This window comes from Amblyomma americanum, chromosome 1 (assembly GCF_052857255.1).
Source record: "Amblyomma americanum isolate KBUSLIRL-KWMA chromosome 1, ASM5285725v1, whole genome shotgun sequence".
Classification (NCBI taxonomy): Eukaryota; Metazoa; Arthropoda; class Arachnida; order Ixodida; family Ixodidae; genus Amblyomma; species Amblyomma americanum.
Window position 1 is genome coordinate 28,630,195 of NC_135497.1, and position 21,975 is coordinate 28,652,169.

The 21,975-nt window shown below is 48.2% G+C and overlaps 1 protein-coding gene across 1 annotated transcript; it reads left to right on the forward strand.

Moving 5' to 3' along the window:
* Window positions 1-339: 339 nt before the first annotated feature.
* On the forward strand, window positions 340-20,325 carry LOC144112336 (uncharacterized). Its single transcript, XM_077645193.1, has 8 exons — window positions 340-566; window positions 2,914-3,147; window positions 5,518-5,851; window positions 7,384-7,567; window positions 7,660-7,890; window positions 10,066-10,317; window positions 19,744-19,896; window positions 19,981-20,325. Exons 2-5 carry the CDS (start codon window positions 3,119-3,121, stop codon window positions 7,701-7,703), a joined length of 591 nt encoding a protein of 196 aa, XP_077501319.1. The 5' UTR covers window positions 340-566; window positions 2,914-3,118; the 3' UTR covers window positions 7,704-7,890; window positions 10,066-10,317; window positions 19,744-19,896; window positions 19,981-20,325.
* Window positions 20,326-21,975: the final 1,650 nt, after the last annotated feature.

Consider the following 21,975-nt stretch of genomic DNA (forward strand, 5'->3'; position numbering starts at 1 on the left):
TGTGAGTAAACACTGATAATGCTGATGATGGGTGCTGAGATGCTTCCATTTCTGTAATGCCAGGTACTGCAACGCTGGCGCCTACAACTGATGCGGCGAGAGTTCCTGCTATTCAAAGTGGGTGAGGAGCCACTGCTCCCCACGAGCGAGGAGGGCAAGAAGCTGCTAATCGAAGCCATGCGCTACCACCTGATGCCCGAGTGGCGCGCCGCCATGGCGGGGCCACGCACCTCGGCTAAGCAGCTGGGTAATGAATCGCACTGATATTTTGCTGAGAACGAGGTCATATTACAACCAGCTCACGTTTAGCGCATTTTCTCACCATGATGTTTCCTGCAGCTCCGAAAGATGCAGACACCCATGCACGACCTTCTGGACCCTGATGATCCACTGCTTAACGCATGGTGGTGACCAGACGTCCCTGTTTGCTGACATCGCCAAGCATATTCCTGGGCTTGAGTTTTGATAGTCTTCGTGGTAGGAAGACCAGTGATGTGGAAGACCAGCGAAGTAACGCCAAGCGTCGTGGACCGCGCAAGCTGTTCTCGGGTGTGCTACGTCTGGAGGTAAGCCAGTCTCCCAATGTTAGCCCTGCTATTATAGTGTTGGCATTAAACAAAGTGTACACTAAGGGGGTAATTACTCTTAGCACCACCCGTGCTCAGCCGTTGAAATCGTTGATGCAGACATACCGGCCCTGCCATCTGCTAGGCTTTCAGGTTAGCTGAGATGGTAGACTGCCTGCCGTGGACAGGAGGTGGACCTGGGTTCGATCTTCGCGACAGGACGAATTTCTTCATCTACGAAGTTTCGGAAAAAACTGTTTAGCTTCCTTTTGTAGCTGTATGGCGGCGCACGGCTGGATACTAGTGTGTTATTGCTTGGGGATTGTCTTATGCGATCAATTAAACTTTAAAGTTCGGGCTTGGCCTCAGTTCCAGTTCTTTCATTTGTTTTCTCTCGACTTGCAACCCGTGAGAGAACGACCGTCTCACTCAGCCCCCTACGGGAGTAAAACAGTAAACCAGCGAGTTGAGCTAGTTGGTGAATGGTCACTGACTGCAAGAACGCCTACGGGAACGGAGCTCTTGCCTTTGGTAACACAGTTTCAGCCCCTAAGTTGTGCGCCAGCGCTGGTTAGGGCAACCGCAGACTTCCCCAAGTCCTCCCCAATTCTGGCTACAGAATTACGTCACTGTGACAAGAAGATAGAGCTACAGCGAACAAGGACGGGGTCGTTATGGAGCGGCAGCTCCTCTCTCTGAGCTGAGACTTTCAAGTGAACAAGGTTTCACTTTGACCTTGAGCCAGGCCTCACACGCCTGACGTCATACCACGTGACTGGCCACAGCTGGAGTCGAGCTCCGCTGCGCTGCTCAACACTGCGCCGACCCTCCGCCATACCACGCGACATCACCACTTGATTGGCCGTATATGGCACGCGGCTCGTTGCGCTCACTTCAGTCAGAGCCATTGGGCCTTGACTGGGCGGAGTGATGGAGCCCGGTCTTTCGCTCGCCACATTTGCTATAACTGAGTTAAAGCTCAGCCATTTTATCCCGATTCTACCGGGGGCGCTACGAGTCGCATACGGCGGGTTCAATATATATCAGCTGATAATGATAACTGTTCAAGATTAGGTGAGATTAGGCGAAACAAAAAGTTTGGGCTGACAAGGCCTTTGGTGCACAGGTTCGTCAATGCCCTCCCGAGAAAGTCAGAGATCGAACAAAGAACATATAGACTAATAAAGCATCGCTGCGGCCTACATATATATTAACCTCCAGAACCCTCTTACGCTACGTATGTCATCAAGGCTGCCAGATTCGAGTTTTGGAGCCTCGAATCTGGCAGCCTTGATGCCATAGGCTGCATAAGTGTTCTCGCACGGCTTCCGCCCTCAGCGTTCGATCACATTCCTACGTGGCACTCGTGGTAATGCAGGATGTACTACGTGCGCCGCTATGGATGTGTGTGGCAATGGTGAACACTCTCAAGGTTTGGTTACACTACACATAAATACCCTCGAAAGCAGAACATAGGACAGCTGTCGCCGTAGTTCAGGTAGTAGAGTACCGGACGCGAAATTTGTAGGTCGTGGGTTCGGATTCCACCGGCGGCATGTGGTTTTTTCTTCTGCTTTTATTATTCTCCCATTCATGAAAAACTAAAAAAAAGAGATCCCCTATGCTCCTTGGTCACGGGGGCGGTTGCTTCTCTTGTCTGCTATGTATATATATATTTGTGTATAAACCGAATATCCCTTATGCTTAAAACGAAATCCGGCTGTACATGGTGTGCTGCCGTTACAGGACAGTGTGCTGTACTCCTCTGTAATAGTATAATGTATGCATAAACCGAATACTCCTTATGCTTAAAACGAATTCCTGCTCTAAATGGTGTGCTGCCGTTACAGGGCAGTGTTCTGTGCTCCTCTGTAATAGTATAATGTATGCATAAACCGAATACCCCTTATGCTTAAAACGAATTCCTGCTCTAAATGGTGTGCTGCCGTTACAGGACAGCGTGCTGTGCTCCTCTGTAGTAGTATTGTAGCCACGACCATAATATGGTGGCCTTTTCTGGTTACAAGTATGAGCTATCCCATTGTTGTTTTTAATATATGTAGCCTTACTGCTGTTTACAAAACTACAAAACGCACTTCTCTGCAATCACTTTTCAGCCCCTTATGTCCACATAATCTTCAAGTGCCTTGTTTATTTGAGTTTACGACGACATCAACCACATCCGCACTGCGACAAAAGCTGCGGATGAGCGATGCCACGTAGAATAATCAGCGGATGCTTAATACCGGGTCTGGCTACCAACGGTACCCAACTGCTGGTGCACATATTTGGCATCTCGCCTAACAACGCAAGCCGACCATGATTTTTTTTGTCTTACCCACTGCAGACTTCAAGATGATACACGAACTGGGGGGCCTCAAACAAGACATACTCATAAGTTTGCCAAGCCGTGGCAATGGTGTATCCCAGCTGTCCTCGTCTCTGCACTTGCCAAGAGGCCTTGACCTTGAAGATCATGGGCAGTATGCGACCACTACAGCCGAGAGTTTTGTCTCTCGATCGTGTCGACCTCCTCTGCGTCACTCTGCTGAATGCTGGATTTCGGTGCATGGTGCGGAAGGTGAGCAGCAGAAGATGTGTTATTGCTGAACTCTAATTACTAGGGGTGTGCGAATATTTGAAATTTCGAATACGAATCGAATATGTTTGATATTCTGTTCGTATTCGTATTCGAAAATTGATATTCGTGAATTTCCGAATATTCGAAAATTCCCGGATACTCGCCAGCGATCGGATACTGCGCATACTTTCATAAATTTGACCGTGGCAAGACCACAATATCTGGGAAAATTAGCCGATAATCGAGTTAAAAGTTCCAGGAAAACAATACAGAGGTCCTATCCGCTTCCTTCTCCGCCGTTTATCACGCGGACCTACCGCATCCCGACGCCACAAGACCTCATGAGGATTTCGCCAAGTGGGCTTTCCCACGTATCACCCGTGCGGCGAACATGATGGCCGACGGCCCGCTTCAAGCAATCGCAACGCGAAATCGCGTTTTTTTTAATCCTTCGGTAATACGTTACACATTTAATGCCCACATCCGAAGAATGCGTCCTGTCGCCTTCATAACTCTCCGAGAGTGACTTCCGCCATCCCGTTTTTTAAACTACGCTATGCGGGAAAGCCTACTTGTGGAATTCAGCGGGAGCCTCCTGAAGGGGCGCGTCGAGTAGTCACAATGGGGCAAGCGATCCTGTTAAAATATCGCATATGGCATGGTGCGTTGTAAATTGCACAACTCTTTAGCGGGCGTAAAAGCAGTCGTGGCAACAATCTGAAGGCCTCTGTCGCTAGGGGAAAAAAATAGCCTGGCTGCGTAATTTCAGTTTCCGAGCTTCACCGCTGCCCCGCGGCAACTTGAAATGTCGGCCCACGCATTCGCTGATAGTCCAATCCACGCTCCGCGCGGCTTATTTCTTTTTCCTTTTTAGAAACCGCCTCGCCGCTCCGACGGCACTGTGTGTTCCCCGGCCCCTTGCTTGCATTTGTGTTGTTCTTAGAGCACTCCAAAACGGGTGGCTCGTCACGGGCTTACAGGTGATAGCGCGATGGAGCTACCTGGTAAAGCCTTAGTGCATCTTCAGAATTTTCGGCAGCATTTTTTTTTCAGGGGGGGGGGGGGGGGTTGGGGGCAATTCAATAACAGGCCATCGAATGAACCGGGCATTTCTTCTGGTGCCTTGAACTCTGAATGAATGAGGTTTAATAGTCATCATGTTATTGTTTTGTTGCCAGTCTTGTCATTTTATGAATTTTGTATTGCATGACCTCATTATAGTTTGGATACTTTTATGCTGTCTAATCAAGTAGTATACATTTCTGTGCACATCATGTTTTTTATATGCTACTGAGGCAGTCTTGTTTTGTTTATTTTAGTTGCAAAGACCATACACCATTTTGAAGACCATACACCATTTTGAAGAAAATAAGGGCAACAACGTTTGCTTGCTCATTGTTTTCTGAAATTTTTTTTTGCACTGTACAGATATTCGATATTCGATTCGATATTCGAAGCCATTTTTTCTTCATATTCGTATTCGATTCGTATTTGAAAATTTCAATATTCGCACACCCCTACTAATTACTGAAGGCAGCATAGCTTCATCTTGTGGCGAATGGTCAGCATGAGTAGCTGGCATGCGTTCCTCATGGCTAGAAGCTCACTGTGGCGTACCAATCTCGATTCTGATCCCATTATTAACCCACCTCCCACCTATATTATGTGAGGTTTTCTGACTTTTCACTGGGCACTAGCTTTCACGGCACTCCTGTTTTTTTTTTTTTTTGGTGCCTTAGCTGCAGAACCTCCATGTCGGTAAAACTTGTATGCCATAATTTTGAAAGCGCTGCGCAATTTCTTGAACGCGGATTTTCTGGCTGCCACGCAAGGCGACGTGGCACAGGGCGCATAGGGGAGAAGCGGCTACACGGGATTATGCAAATGCTGCATCATGATCAACATCAGCCTCACTCCACCCACTCCAGGGGAAAGGCCTCTCCCATGTCTCTCGACTTAACCTATCCTTTGGCAGCTGCGGCGAACATATCCCTGCAGACTTCTTTATCTCATCTGCCCACCTAACTTTCTTCCGATCCCTGCATCGCTTGCCTTCTCTTTGTAACCAGTCCGCTACCTTTACCGATCGGCGCTTATCTTCCCTTCACGTTACATGCCCTGAACAAGCTCATTTTTAGCTCTTGATTTCGACTAAGATGTCATTAACTCTATCATTATTCTTTTCATCGCTCGCTGCATTGCATATATGGACATTATCCCATTATTGCCAACTCAGCAACTGCCATCTGTGAACACTGAATCTGAACGGCAGAGCCCAAGTGAAAACCGAACTTCTAGCGCACCTAGCTAATTCGTGTCTCGCCGAGAAACGCAAACGGACCATCATTTTTGGTCTCTTACCCACTGCAGACCGCAAGATAATGCACGAACTGGGTGGCCTGGACATCCTCTGCGCCTTCGAGTCCACCTTTTCCGCCCAGAGTTCTTTGCCGATGCTCACGCAATGGTGACTGGGCACAAAAGTGACTACGTCGTGAACTTGGGCAACTGGTACCGGTCGGCAGACGATCTCGTCCTCCACTACGAGCTCAGACTGCAGACGCTACCGGAAGGTTGGGAAAGGCTTCGCGTCTCCAGCCAGGCGCAGTTGAAGAGTCTCATTGCCAGTGCCCCTGACGCTGGAATAGACAACTTGTTCATAGCCCCAGAGGCGTTGCGTCCCTTTGTCTCCAGTTGTCCGCAAGTAAGCAGCTATCATTTCTGACATTCTTGGGCATTTTGTGAAATCAGAACCAAAAAGGAAATCAGGTTTATTCAGGATTGAGTTTTGGTTGCTGCTGAGAAGGTGGCGCTAGCTGCAGGGCATTATTAAGTGACGAGAATACGGAGATATGGCACGACGCGAAGATTGGGGGCTTTGCCGCTGTGCGTATACGTAGCAGTTCCTTTGTTGCATACTTTTGCAGTGTATTGGCTAGTTAGTTTGGTTTACTTCTTGGTATTGTAATCTACTAGTTGAAGAACTGACCATGCACAAAACAGAGTGTTAGTTTTTTTATTTCCACTGGTTCTGAATCTAGATCAACACCCATTTATTATCATTCTTTGGGACAGAAGTGGACAGCTCCCGTAGAAATGAGCGCTCAATAATACAAGTGATAAAGGAGGCAGAAATTAAACTAAGACAATCCTCCACGCAGGCAGTCCAGTTTTGTTGAGAATCCTCTACACCGTATCCTTATGCGAGGCGTCAGCATGTAAAGATAAATATATGCCACTAGAAAAACAATGAGTGGAGCATAACGGTGGGTCCTTGGCGTTGTCGATAAAACGCGAAGCCAAGTCGATGCGGCAATTGCTTCCTTACAGGGCTGTGTGCCATGTGGCGGGATTCGCACGAACTAAGGTCAATCCTCAGATTTATGGAGACGTAAATTTGTTTTCTGAGAAAATGAGACATCCGAGCAAAAATCAGGAAATGTAGGTGATAATCCGCTTTCAGTGGTACTAATATATACTCGGTTTGGATTTTGTGTAGACACAGCGCCGCTGATGAAGTGGTTAGATGCTAAGCATTTGAGCAAATACACCTGCGATCCATTTGGTTTAAAACTGGTTTGGAGTGAATTCTGTGGTTGCGTCTACTTGATAAAATCAAGTTGTATTGGCTGACCTTAACATAAGTGATTGAGTTTCGTACAGCAAAGTCCATTTACCTGCTTCGCAGAAATGCATTCCCTTTGCGCAGTCTGTTAGATTGCTGGACACGTCGGTTCCTCTTTGGCTGCCAAGCACTTTATAAATCGATTCTCATGTACCGACATGCCCAACGTTCTCGCACAAAAATTTTTAAGATTGAAAAATAGTAAGAGACTGTTCTAGAAATATTGAAGGTAATGGTTCATTTTTCTTATGTGTAAGAGTAGAATGTTAACGTTTCCATCGATCGCATCGAACAGTGAAGACTAGCATTGAAACTCAAAAGGGAACGCTTTTGCCTATAACAAAAGCGGTAATAGGGAAGAATAAAAATTTAAGAATGCCGACGGGTGGTCGGCGGATATATTGATTGTTATACTGGAATCTTATATAAAAAAATTACGTTCATAAACTTTTCTCGTTTTAAAATGATTCTGTCCAGAATTGTTGCGTATTGTAGTGGAAGTTTGAGTTTGGACAGAGTGATGTTGAAAAAAGGCAGGATAAACTATGTGTGAGTAACCACTGATAATGCTGATGATGGGTGCTGAGATGCTTCCATTTCTGTAATGCCAGGTACTGCAACGCTGGCGCCTACAACTGATGCGGCGAGAGTTCCTGCTATTCAAAGTGGGTGAGGAGCCACTGCTCCCCACGAGCGAGGAGGGCAAGGAGCTGCTAATCGAAGCCATGCGCTACCACCTGATGCCTGAGTGGCGCGCCGCCATGGCGGGGCCACGCACCTCGGCTAAGCAGCTGGGTAATGAATCGCACTGATATTTTGCTGAGAACGAGGTCATATTACAACCAGCTCACGTTTAGCGCATTTTCTCACCATGATGTTTCCTGCAGCTCCGAAAGATGCAGACACCCATGCACGACCTTCTGGAGCCTGATGATCCACTGCTTAACGCATGGTGGTGACCAGACGTCCCTGTTTGCTGACATCGCCAAGCATATTCCTGGGCTTGAGTTTTGATAGTCTTCGTGGTAGGAAGACCAGTGATGTGGAAGACCAGCGAAGTAACGCCAAGCGTCGTGGACCGCGCAAGCAAGCTGTTCTCGGGTGTGCTACGTCTGGAGGTAAGCCAGTCTCACAATGTTAGCCCTGCTATTATAGTGTTGGCATTAAACAATGTGTGCACTAAGGGGGTAATTACTCTTAGCACCACCCGTGCTCAGCCGTTGAAATCGTTGATGCAGACGGACCGGCCCTGCCATCTGCTAGGCTTTCAGGTTAGCTGAGATGGTAGACTGCCTGCCGTGGACAGGAGGTGGATCTGGGTTCGATCTTCGCGACAGGACGAATTTCTTCATCGACGAAGTTTCGGAAAAAACTGTTTAGCTTCCTTTTTTAGCTGTATGGCGGCGCACGGCTGGATACTAGTGTGTTATTGCTTGGGGATTGCCTTATGCGATCAATTAAACTTTAAAGTTCGGGCTTGGCCTCAGTTCCAGTTCTTTCATTTGTTTTCTCTCGACTTGCAACCCGTGAGAGAACGACCGTCTCACTCAGCCCCCTACGGGAGTAAAACAGTAAACCAGCGAGTTGAGCTAGTTGGTGAATGGTCACTGACTGCAAGAACGCCTACGGGAACGGAGCTCTTGCCTTTGGTAACACAGTTTCAGCCCCTAAGTTGAGCGCCAGCGCTGGTTAGGGCAACCGCAGACTTCCCCAAGTCCTCCCCAATTCCGGCTACAGAATTACGTCACTGTGACAAGAAGATAGAGCTGCAGCGAACAAGGACGGGGTCCTTATGGAGCGGCAGCTGCTCTCTCTGAGCTGAGACTTTCAAGTGAACAAGGTTTAACTTTGACCTTGAGCCAGGCCTCACACGCCTGACGTCATACCACGTGACTGGCCACAGCTGGAGTCGAGCTCCGCTGCGCTGCTCAACACTGCGCCGACCCTCTGCCATACCACGCGACATCACCACTTGATTGGCGGTATATGGCACGCAGCTCGTTGCGCTCACTTCAGTCAGAGCCATTGGGCCTTGACTGGGCGGAGTGATGGAGCCCGGTCTTTCGCTCGCCACATTTGCTATAACTGAGTTAAAGCTCAGCCATTTTATCTCGATTCTACCGGGGGCGCTACGAGTCGCATACGGCGGGTTCAATATATATCAGCTGATAATGATAACTATTCAAGATTAGGCGAGATTAGGCGAAACAAAAAGTTTGGGCTGACAAGGCATTTGGTGCACAGGTTCGTCAATGCCCTCCCGATAAAATCAGAGATCGAACAAAGAACATATAGACTAATCAAGCATCGCTGCGGCCTACATATATATTAACCTCCAGAACCCTCTTACGCTACGTATGTCATCAAGGCTGCCAGATTCGAGTTTTGGAGCCTCGAATCTGGCAGCCTTGATGCCATAGGTTGCATAAGTGTTCTCGCACGGCTTCCGCCCTCAGCGTTCGATCACATTCCTACTTGGCACTCGTGGTAATGCAGGATGTACTACGTACGCCGCTATGGATGTGTGTGGCAATGGTGAACACTCTCAAGGTTTGGTTACACTACACATAAATACCCTCGAAAGCAGAAGATAGGACAGCTGTCGCCGTAGTTCAGGTAGTAGAGTACCGGACGCGAAATTTTTAGGTCGTGGTTTCTGATTCCACCGGCGGCATGTGCTTTTTTCTTCTGCTTTTAATATTCTCCCATTCATGAAAAACTACAAAAAAAAGAGATCCCCTGTGCTCCTTGGTTACGGCGGCGGTTGCTTCTCTTGTCTGCTGTGTGTGTGTGTGTGTGTGTGTGTGTGTGCGTGCGTGCGTGCGTGCGTGTGTGTAAACCGAATATCTCTTATGCTTAAAACGAATTCCTGCTCAAAATGGTGTGCTGCCGTTACAGGACAGCATGCTGTGCTCCTCTGTAGTAGTATGGTAGCCACGACCATAATATGGTGGCCTTTTCTGGTTACAAGTATGAGCTATCCCATTGTTGTTTTTAATATATGTAGCCTTACTGCTGTTTACAAAACTAGAAAACGCACTTCTCTGCAATCACCTTTTAGCCCCTTATGTCCACATAACCTTCAAGTGCCTTGTTTATTTGAGTTTACGACGACATCAACCACATCCACACTGCGGCAGAAGCTGCGGATGAGCGATGCCACGTAGAATAATCAGCGGATTCTTAATACCTGGTCTAGCTACCAACGGTACCCAACTGCTGGTGCACATATTTGGCATCTCGCCTAACTACGCAAGCCGACCATAATTTTTTTTTTGTCTTACCCACTGCAGACTTCAAGATGATGCACGAACTGGGTGGCCTGGACAAGTTCGGCGGCCTCAAGGACGACATACTCACAAGTTCCCCAAGCTGTGGCAATGGTGCATCTCAGCTGTCCTCGTCTCTGCACTTGCCAAGAGGCCTTGACCTTGAAGATCACAGGCAGTATGCGACCACTACAGCCGAGAGTTTTGTCTCACGATCTTGTCGACCTTCTCTGCGTCACTCTGCTGAATGCCGGATTTCAGTGCATGGTGCGTAAGGTGAGCACCGGAAGATGTGCTAGTGCTGAACTCTAATTACTAGGGGTGTGCGAATATTCGAAATTTCGAATACGAATCTAATATATTTGATGTTCTATTCGTATTCAAAAATTGATATTCGTGAATTTCCGAATATTCGAAAATTCTCGGATACTCACCAGAGATCGGATTCTGCGCATACTTTCATAAATTCGACCGTGGCAAAACCACAATATCTGGGCAAATTAGCCGATAATCGAGTTAAAAGTTCCAGGAAAACAATACAGGGGTCCTATCCACTTCCTTCTACGCCGTTTATCACGTGGACCGACCGCCTCCCGACGCAGCAAGGCTTGACCTCGTGAGGATTTCCCCAAGTGGGCTTTTCCACATATCACCCGTTCTGCGAACATGATGGCCGACGGCCCGCTTTGAGCAATCGCAACGCGAAATCGCGTTTTTTTTTTAATCCTTCGGTAATACGTTACACATTTAATGCCCGCATCCGAAGAAGGCGTCCTGTCGCCTTCATAACTCTTCAAGCGTGACTTCCGCCATCTCGTTTTGTAAACTATGCTATGCGGGAAAGCCTACTTCCGGAATGCAGCGGGAGCCTCCTGAAGGGGCGCGTCGAGTAGTCACATACTAATCCCACAGAGTTGTGAAAAACATTCGTATCATCCAAAGTGAATAAAACCTGTATGCATAAGCATCAGAAGTTAGGCTCGAATCGAAGATCGATTCGAATCAAGAAAAAGATCCAAGTATCGAATCGAATATCAAATAGTAACAAACTTATTTAAACATGTGCTGAAGTGCTTGTAATTTATAAGCTCTCATTTAAAAAACAGCTGTTGCACATGATCCGGCAACAGCTTTTCTCGCCTGTTGGTAAGAATGTTGCCAGCTGTAGGAAATAGTTTTTCACTTGGAACTTGCGTTGCTGGTATAGCCAGGTATTTCATGGCCATTCTGCAAAGTCCGGGAAAGTTCTGCTTGCCTGTTTTCCTCCAGTATGCAAAAGGGCCTACATCCCTGCTTAGTAATAATTGGTTTTGGGGGGAAAGGAAATGGCGCAGTATTTGTCTCATATATCGTTGGACACCTGAACCGCGCCGTAAGGGAAGGGTAAAGGAGGGAGTGAAAGAAGAAAGGAAGAGAGAGGTGCCGTAGTGGAACGCTCCGGAATAATTTCGACCACCTGGGGATCTTTAACGTGCACTGACATCGCACAGCACACGAGCGCCTTAGCGTTTTTCCTCCATAAAAACGCAGCCGCCGCGGTCGGGTTCGAACCCGGGAACTCCGGATCAGTAGTCGAGCGCCCTAACCACTGAGCCACCGCGGCGGGGCAACATCCCTGCTGCAAATTGGCTCTTGAAGGTACCGCCGAAATTCATCAGTGTTACCTGGTTCACGGTTGTGCCTTTTCCCAGATGACGTTGCAAGTTTGTCGTTATTGTCCTATATGCTGGCACTATGCTGCTTTTGTGCTATAGATGTTGAGCGCTCAGCACAGTCACTGGGTGGTGGTGTTGACAAGCTCTGCAGCTCACTCCATGCAAGTTCCCGAAGCATTGTTTCTTGTAATGCTTCAGTACAGAAGATGTTTTTGCATGTTGGGTCGCATGCCGTTGCCATGATGTACTATCGCGATTGAAAGTTTACGGGGTGCGAGTGTACGGAAGAAAGTTTATTTCGGAGGATTCACGTAATCCAGTGGCATGAAATGCCACTAGGTATGAAGGGGCATGCACGCTCTATCCGCTGTAAACAAGCCTGGCTACTGGGTAGAGAGGTTGAGCTACAGTAAACTTCTTTACAAGAACACGTGTCCCACAATATTTCGATCGTGATACAGTAAAAGCTCGTTAATTCGACACTGATGGGACCGCGAAAAATTGTCGAATTAACCGAATGTCGAAATATCGAATGAACCACAAAAAAAACATGAAATTTGCCCCAGCATGACATACCTTTATTTGGCAAAGAAGTTTATCGTCGTCTGCTTTTTCGGGCGAATTTGAGCAGCTACAATAGCTCTAACAGCTGCCAGATGCTCCGCGGCACGCGAACCATCCGGAATTTGTTCACAGAAGTCTTCCAACACGGACAAGGCTTCTGCGGCTTCTTTCACCGTGCGCTTCGGCGTTTGGGGCAGGTGCTCACATACGTCATCTTCCGACGAATCGTCGTTGTCGGCGCCTGCCACTTCGTGGATGATTTCGTCCTCGGTCAGCTGACCGGCAATGGCGACACCATCATCGATGGACACGTAATTTGCGAGCCGCACGGCAGGAGGCAAAACGCTGTCGAAACAGCTGTCGTCTTCTGTGGTTGCGTCAGCTGCTTCTGTCGGCAGTTCCCCCACACCACAGTTCGGTTGCACAAAACCGCTGTGCCGAAAGCAGTTCGCAATAACTGCTGTAGGCGTGTTGGCCCATTCGTGCGCCAGAATGTTCAAAGCGCTGAGGAGCGTAAGGTCGTACTTCTTCCTAGCTTCCATACAGAGAAGAATGCGCTGCAATACATGCTTTCTGTACTTGCATTTTATATGCTGGATTATGCCCTGGTCCATGGGCTGAAGGGCTGCGGTTGTATTCGGCGGGAGGAACACAAGGTTAATCCATTCCAGGCCCGACACCTTGCAGTGAGCACTGCAATTGTCCACAACCATGAGGACCTTCCGTTTCTCACCTCGAAAACGCCTTCCTGTTGGCTTGGTATTCAACCGGAAGGCGCCGCGCGTTCTTGAAGCACCTCGGCTTCTGAGCCTTTCCGATCACTAGGAGAGGCAGACGCTCTGTTCCCGTCATGTTGGCGGCAAGTAGCACAGTGACCCTTTCTTTGCTTCTTTTCCCTGCTGTGCAGGGGTCACCTTTAAAGGTGATCGTCTTATCCGGGAGTGCTTTAAAGAAAAGCGCTGTTTCGTCGGCGTTAAATATATTCGGAGCGTCGTACGCAGCTAGGTGTTCACGAAGCCCGGTAATCCGCCACTCCTCTATCCTGTCTTCGTCCACGGATGCTCTTTCGCCACACACACTCTTAAATGTCAGATTGTGACGGCTTCTGAAGCGAGCAAGCCAACCTTCAGAAGCTTTGAACTCTTCAAGGTTCATTTTTGTGGCGAACCTTTCAGCCTGGGCACAAATTAATGGCCCACTCACAGGGAGGTAGGCCTCACGTGCGTTTCTAATCCATCGCATTATGGCTTCTTCGAGTTCCGGGTGGGCCGCAGTCCGCAGTCGTTTCCTTTTGTCACCGTAGGCTTCACTGTCAAACGCCTCCATAATGCTGTTTTCATTCTTCACGTAAGTGGCCAAGGTAGTTCTTTTAACATCATACTTGACCATCACGTCAGAGCGTGAAACACCATCCTTCAGCACCTTCAATATTTCCACTTTCGTGGCTAGGTCCTTCGCCTGGTTGTACTTCGGCCACTTTGCCGGTGTCGCCATAGGAGCAGGACGCGATGGCGAGGCGCGCAGGCACGGCGCGCTACGCACTCAAAAACAGCACAGTAAACACGCTGGCAAAGCACGCAATATCCAGAAAAGGCATGTTAGGGTTCAATAACCGCGATCGTAGCAGCAAGAAACACGGGGCAACGACGACACACGCCAAAACGAGACTTGCTGAAGATAGGGTTAACACGACGACTGAGCACGACTGCAAGAGGCAACGAAGCAAAAAGAAAGACACCGGGCGCTTCGGCCACTGCTAACCTTGCTTCCCTCGCCCTCTCTCGCACTGCTGATGACGATGACCGTACGGATGGCCTACGCTACATTCTTTTTTTCCAACTTTACAGTAGCGCCGCTCTTGGCGGGCCGTGGAACTAGGTCGAATTAACCGATGGGCGGTAAAATTTGTCCGAATTAACGAGAGTTTTGCCCCATAGACTCCTATATATAATTGTAGGGACCATGCGTGCAGGTCGAATTATCCGATTGTCCGAATTAACGGGGGTTGAATTAACGAGCTTTCACTGTAGTACTCTTTTTGCTCATTGTGGCTAGGAAATCTTGCCTTCGCACTTTTCTGCAAGTTTTCCGCGAACAGTGACTTGTCGACATCCGCTGCAGCACAGTCATTCAGCACTATGTGCGTTCCGTAAAGAATCACTGTAGTGGTATCACCGAAGACAAGGTTGCATACTTTCTGTCTACTCAGGTCTCTTGTTGATGATGCAATTGGCTGAAGGGCCTTGAACAGTCCAGCTACCGTTTCCCATTCCTGTGGTGTCAGGTTGGGTACCACTGTCTCAGAGGTAGCGAGTTCAAGGCAAACTGCCTTTTTAAGCTGAAAGAGACATGATAGCATGTCATGCTCGCTATTCCACCTGGTGTCTACATTCTGGACGAGCTCCAGGGGGGGTAGCTCCAGCCACCGTTGGCAGTCATTTAGTCTTGCTGTAGCTTGGGCACTGTGTTTGTAATGGCCCACTATTGCACGGCATTTTAGAATGGCGGGCACTCCTGCAGTTTATTCCTTGGCACCCTTGCAGGCAATTGCAGTGTATGGCCCAATGGGGGTACACTCAAAGTCCCGAAGAGCTGCGCGGAAATTTCGAGCATTGTGATGAACAATGCTCGAAATTTCCAAAATAGGTACCTCTTGCAGTGGCAGATCCCATTCACACGTCATTGCTTCCAGCTGTGCTAAGATGTTGCATGCAGTGTGATTGTCAATCACATGCTGGTTGCCCAGTGTAAACGCCTGGATTTCGAAGTTTGAGGTCAAGTAATGGCACGCGAGACTAATGTAGCTCTGGTTTGACCTCGATGTCCACATGTCACTGGTGAACGACAAAGACTGTACGCCTTCCTGCAGGTCGGCGTGAATTCGGCGCTTGACATCACTTAGTGTCCCGGTACAGGTCGGGGATGATTGTTGATTGTTCTTGAAAAAGTTGCCCGCGAGGGGATCTTTTACAGTGGCTTCTCGTCACGCATTAACTCCTCGAACCCTCGGCTTTCGACCACGGCCGGTCTCGAGGGAGGCGCGCGCTCTTTTATATGGCCTTTGCATTCGCCGTGGAAGCAATGTGTTTTTTTTTCTCCGGGAGTTATGCTGCCCGCCGCCACTAGAGGTGCGACGATCCTACCGCTGGCTCCACGCCTGCATCTATGGCGGCTCGCTGTAGCCCGCTGGTTCAATGTGAGCGCAGCACCGAAATCAAAGGAAACTAAATGCTGATTCTTAAGCTGAGTATCTTCAATACAGTCCACATGTGCACAGATTCTTCATCACAAACTTGGCTCGAAAACATTTAGAATGAGGAATCACTCTCCCATTCCTCAGACTGTGTCGAGCATTTGTGATTTTAAATCCAGAAGGAAATACTCTGATCACTTTCTCTCGTATGTCTCATGGTCAGTGATTAAATGATGAGTTAATTCTAAGGGGAAGTCATGGAAATTTTGTGCTCGTCCCATAGAAATGTACTATATTTGTTGCACTTACACCCTCTCCCCCTGTTCCCGTTGGCGACTACCTCGTTGCGCCTAGTACCGATCTCCTGCTGACCCGCAACGTTGCTCTGCCTTATATCATCGCCTCGGTCAAGGCGAATACACTGTCTCTGCTGTTCGTCAACTTCGGCTTTTCTCCTCAAGTTCTTCCATCCGGCATTTGCGTTGCTACGATCTCCCCACTCACACTGTGTGAAGTCGCTACATTTGACACCACCCCTTCTCAAGATCACGCAGGTCATCCCCAGCCTACCTCTTTTTCTACATACGCCTTTGCGACCATGATGCCCTCCGACCTACGTCCCGCCCAAACTGCACTGGGCCAAGCCCTCTTTGTGCAGCACCACATCGACGCCGGGGATGCCTCTTCTATCCGTCGTCGACCATACAGGAGTCTCCCATGCTGAGCGCAAGGTCATTAACGTGCTGAGGTTACAAAGATGCTTGATAAGAACATTATCGAACCCTCCTACAGCCACTGGGCCTCGCCAGTCATCCTTGTGAAGAAAATGGATGGCTCATGGTGTTTTTGTGTTGACTATCGCCACCTGAACAAGATAGCCAAAAAGGATGTATAACCCCCTCCCATGCATCGAAGACACCCTTGATTGCCTCTACGGTGCCAAATTCTCCCCCTCCATAGACCTTCGCTTCGGCTATTGGCAGATAGCAGTGGATGGCCAGGACCCTGAGAACACCGCTTTTCTGGCGCCTGATGGGCTGTATCAGTTCAGAGATACGCCTTTGGCTTATGCAATGCACCGGCCACCTTCGAGCATACGATGGACACCCTTCTGCATGGATTCAAATGGTCCACGTGCCTCTGCTATCTCGACAATGTCATTGTCTTCTCCCCCAGCTTTTCCTCTCACCTCGATGACCTTTCCAAGATTTTTCAACATTTCCGTCATGCCGGCCTGCAGCTCAACTCCTCCAAATGCCGTTTCTCGCGTCGTCAGATCACAATCTGCTCACCCTGATCCAGCTAAGATCCGAGCTGTGAAAGACTTCCCGGTGCTGCTTTCCTGCAACAATGTATGCAGCTTCTTGGGGCTGGGCTCCTACTTCCGCCGATTTGTGCCCGGCTTTGCTGATATCGCCCACACCCTCGGTGATGTGCTAAAAAAGGACGACTTTCACCTGGGGACACCTACAAGAAAACGCCTTTGCCGCTTTAAGCTCGAAGCTCACCACCTCGCCCATCTTGGCACACTTCGATGTGGCCGCTCCCACTGATGTCCGCACTGACGCCAGCGGTCAAGGAATCGGCGCTGTCCTTTCTCAACGGCAATATGGGGCTGACCGTGCCATCGCCTACGCCAGCTGCCACCTCTCTACATCAGAGCACAATTACTCCATCACGGAACGCGAGTGCTTGGCCCTCGTGTGGGTCCTTGGAAACCCTCGTGTGGGCCAGTGGAAAAGTTCGCCTGTTTTATGCGGCTGCCCTTTTACGGTTGTCACAGACCACCATGCGCTCTGCTGGCTCTCCTCACTGAAAGATCCTACTGGCTGGCTAGATCGCTGGGCTTTACGTCTACAAGACTACGACTACACAGTGGTCTATAAGTCCGGTCAGTTACACACCGATGTAGATTGCCTCTCCCGATATCCCGTTGACTCGTCTGACCATCATGGCAGTGGCTGTGCATATCATTCTGCACACTCGTTCAGGCCTGCCGGAAGACTAACTACAGAGGCTAATAGACTATAAGGGTATATTGTGTTGACGTTTGTGCTCGAAGCATATATTCGGCTATACACAGTCGGGCTAACGGAGAGAGCGCGCAAACATTAATCCGTTGTTTCAGATTTCTCCTGTGTCAAAGAGGCTGACTACGCAGCGTTTGCTTAGAGCGCAAGAGGTGGAATATATAAAGGCTTGGTTACCACTGAGGCAGGCCGAACTAGGAGCGCGCGCGCGTTCTTCCATGTGAACGGCGGTCAGAGCGGCGGAGGGGTGGGCCAGTGGCTTGCACAACCCAAGAAGCGCTGGCACTCTACAAAGTTCTCCCCCCCCCCGCCCCCCATGATAGAGCTAGGGTCAGAAGGTCGCTACGCAGCATCTTGGCGCACTGCCAAAAAAATGAGTTGTGGAAACACTCCATTGCGAAGGCCATAAGAAGAAAAGCGTGCGCTTCCCTCGAGACCAGCCGCATTTCAACAGTGGTTTGGCTGCAGGTCTAGTGCCAGCATCCGAGCAATCCGCATCATGATTTGTCTTCGGAGCTGTGCCAATTCCTTGGCCGTGTCAAACTTACATTTGATAGAAGGCTGCGATGCCCTGCCAAAACTTGTTCACTTCTCACTTGCCACCAAAAACGCTCTGTGCAAAGGGTAATGTTTATTCCCCAGGTGGTTTGCCAGCGGTGTCGTTGTGCCCAATGGCGTCCCAAGTTTGTCGTTGCACATGTTGCATGTCGATTCCTGCGGATTATGCTTGACGAAATGTTTCCAGATCGCACTTTTCGTGCGATCAGCCATGTTGCTGAGACAGGCACTGCATACAGATACAATCCTATTGCGCCTTTGGTCCACTGAGCTGAACTAGACAGCGCAGAGATGCGGAAAACAAAACTATAGAGACATGGAACTGTGAAGCGCTGACAGCGCAGCGGTGTGGGTGCGCGTACAACCAGGATTAGAAAACTTCTTGCACTTGACAGGTGGCGCTGCGTGCATTCATCACCACCACCTGTTTTGTTCAGTTTAGTGCTGTTGTTTTCTAGTTGTGGCATGCTGCTCTCTTCTGAAAACTCAACATTTCTACATAACTGCCTGTCTTATGAATGAATCTTTATTGGAGTAGGATGGCTTGTGAACAAAATGGTGAATAGAAGTAGATGGCGCTCTTATCGTAGTCGCTAATAGTGACCTCACAGGCCGGCGTATTGGCATTCACCACAAAATTTCACAGGAAAACTAGTTTCACGCGTGTCAACAGCAGAATAAATGACGTCTTAAAGTCTTTAAAGGTGCACACCTACCGTGGCTTGTGTTCTGCTGTGGTTGCTGTCGCTCCTGCTCCGCTAGCGACGTTCCGGCCGCATGAAGTGGTTTTTTGCAGCTGTTCATGATTCGGTTGCGTCACGAGTGCTGTCAGGTTTGTGCTATTGAGAATTTATTTCCGCCTGCTGTGTGGCGGCTGTAGGTTTAAAATGTGCATTGCACGATTAGAAAACCAATGACTGCACTGGAGAATTGGGAGGAGGAGGAATGGCAGATCTTGCACCGGCACGGTCACCCGAATACCATTCGGCCACCTGACTTTTTGATATTCGATTCGCGAATCGAATAATTTCAACATTTGCTATTTGATTCAAATTTGAGTATTTGCACACCCCTATCAGAAATGCATTTATGCCGATCTTATGGCTGTTTTGGGTTTATTTACAGCCATGCCACTGCTCACTACTCGTGCGTACTGTGTAACTGGCGATCATGGCATCAGCGATATTCATTTAAAGCTCAAGTCTGTGATATTGGTGTCACAGCTCATGTAATCACGTCATATGTAGTGGCATGGAGTGTGTTTGTAACATCTGAAATTCTGCACGTTGTACTTCCTTTTGCACTCTGGCCAGGGAATTTTACACATTGTACCATCCCGAAAATTGTATCTGCTGTGATCGTATTATAGAGATTCTACAGTAGTTGGCTTAAATCCACCAACTTTTCTTTATCTAGCTTCATTCGTGTGTATGTGGGTTAAACCTAGAGTGCATGATTATCTGATTTGTTTGCAAACTCAATTTTCTACTTTAATTCCACATACTTGTTGCTCCATTTTAAAGTTGCAAGATCATAAGAAGAGAAATGTAAAACAGCGAACGTGAATGAAGTATGCGGTATAAACACCTTAATGCAAAACAGTGCTATTAAACAAGTGTTGCTGTTTTTGGGCTTTCCTGCTATAGGTGGTAGGTTTTTGTTGGTGGGATTTCTTTTGATAGCATTCTGTTCTCACTCCCAGATCGGCATTCCAATGCTTACGAGGACATGAAGCGTGAACAGGAAAAAAAATTCAAAGAGCTTGGCGAGGCCTACAACATTCTTTCTGACCCCAAGAAGCGAATGCGTTATGATGAAGGGAGATACTTGGATGAGATGAAAGGCTGTTCTCCAGGTATGGTGAAGAAGCTTTTGTAGGCAGTGTCGAGAGATATACTAGTTGTACATTTGGTAATAACTGCTTTTTTCACTTTCACAGACCCCAACCCCCATGTTTTCCGGACATTCTTTTTTGAGACACCTGGATTCTCCTTCTCGACAAATGCCAATTCTTTTCAACATAACTCAGGATTTGGTGGATTCCCTGGAGGTTTCAACTTTCAGTTCCGATAAACACTGGCAGAAAAGTGTATCATATTTGTTATTGTTAAATCATGTTCAGGAAGAACCTGCTGCATTATTTTGCGTTCATTCTCAAAAAACAAGACTGGCACATGCCCGTGTTTTTGAAGATTCCTATTGTTTGGATCACGCTGCAGAAGCAGTTTTCATAAAAGCAGTCTCTTGTCTGAGGTTTTTCTGCATTAAAGGTACTGTTTGTGTATGGTGTGTAATGTTCTTTTCATGGCTTTGGCTGTTTTTCATGAATTCAGTTTATTTAGCATTTCAGAAACAAATTGCAGAAACAAATGCATGGGTAAGAACAAAAATCTGATACAGGAGCAGGATGACAAGGTTCTTACCCTGTCTCCTGGGAACTGATCCTTCATGCCTACAGTAAAGGTAAAGCTGTAAATGGAACAATTTTGCAGTAAGGAACATACAGTGAGAATAACATTATACAATACAAAGCAACATGGATAAAAAAATACTATATATAATGCGATGGAATGCAAAGGTTATAAAATAGAAAGCGATAAGGATTAGAAAAAAAGATTCCTTCAGAAATTGATGAAATTGACACGTAAAAGTTGTAAATGGCCATAAAACCATAAAAAGACCCATGGCCGAGAGTAATTGCTGATGACGTACACTTTCAAGAGCATGTAAAACACCAAATGTACCATCCTCGCCCCAAAGATGGCGGAGCCAAACTGGCACTGCCAGAAGGTCGTGAGAGGCGAGGATAAAGCCTCTCCTCGCTCCACACAGACTCTGAGGACAAGGTGTTGGCTGCTGGCAGTGTCGCGTAAAGCATTTGATATTGCTGTTTGACTCTGAAATAAGGAAGGCAAACATGTATTTTCATCAGTTGTATAATAGCCTTTATAAGGACACTTCAATCTGTTTAACTGCCAGTACTGTTTGCTGTGCCAATCATTATCCATTTACTTCAAGAAGGGTAGTTCCGGGTGTTGTAACCGTATGCAGGTAGAGCTTTTCGTATTGGGGTTAAACCAGATTTTACCCATTCTTGCACCCAAAGCACACTTTGTAAAACTCAAGTTAAACCCAATTTCTTGCCTAAAATCCCACTTCTCTCCTAGAGAACACACTAGGGCAAGGAATGGAGGGGCTTGTTATGATATTGCCGCGAATATTTGCAGTGTTTATTCGTTTTTCAAATCTGCCGCGACACCACCTTATCACTTTGTTTGCGACGCAAGACGCGACTAGATTTATCTCGATTGATCGCAGCCAGGCAAAGCTGACTCTACGTTGTTCCGGAATCTTCTAGTAACTTTGCGCCCTTTATCTCGAATGTTCGCTATCAGCTTTAAATTGAGCACGGCCGACAGCGGCGGGCATTCTGTTCGACGACCGCCGAGCACGCTTGTCGCTTCGCCGCCGCCGAGTGATTCAGTTCATTTTGGGTGCAAGTCAGCCCAATAAACAGTTCTTTTAGAAGATCCTTTCGTCCGTATTCATCGCTGCTTCGACTGCCGTCACCACTACGTGACATCTGGTGGAGGTGCGGGGTAGCCTTCCATGTTCCGGACGCCCCCTTCAAGTCGTGAAGCCAGCCCTGAGCGCTTCGCACCCGAGGACGAGCCAGCAGCTCAGCGCGCCAGCCGACGTCTCCAGGGAGAGGAGCCTGAGTTCGGGAAACTGCCGGACCGCACAAGACAGCGAAAAGACGCGGCTACGAGCACCGCAATCTCGCCGAAGATGTCGACACCGATCATACTGCAGCAGCCGCGGGTGCCGCCAACTTTCAATGGATCCCTAGGCGAAGACCCTGAAGAATGGTTGGATCAATTTGAGCGCGTGGCGTCATTCAACAAGTGGGATGATGCGGCAAAGATTGGACACG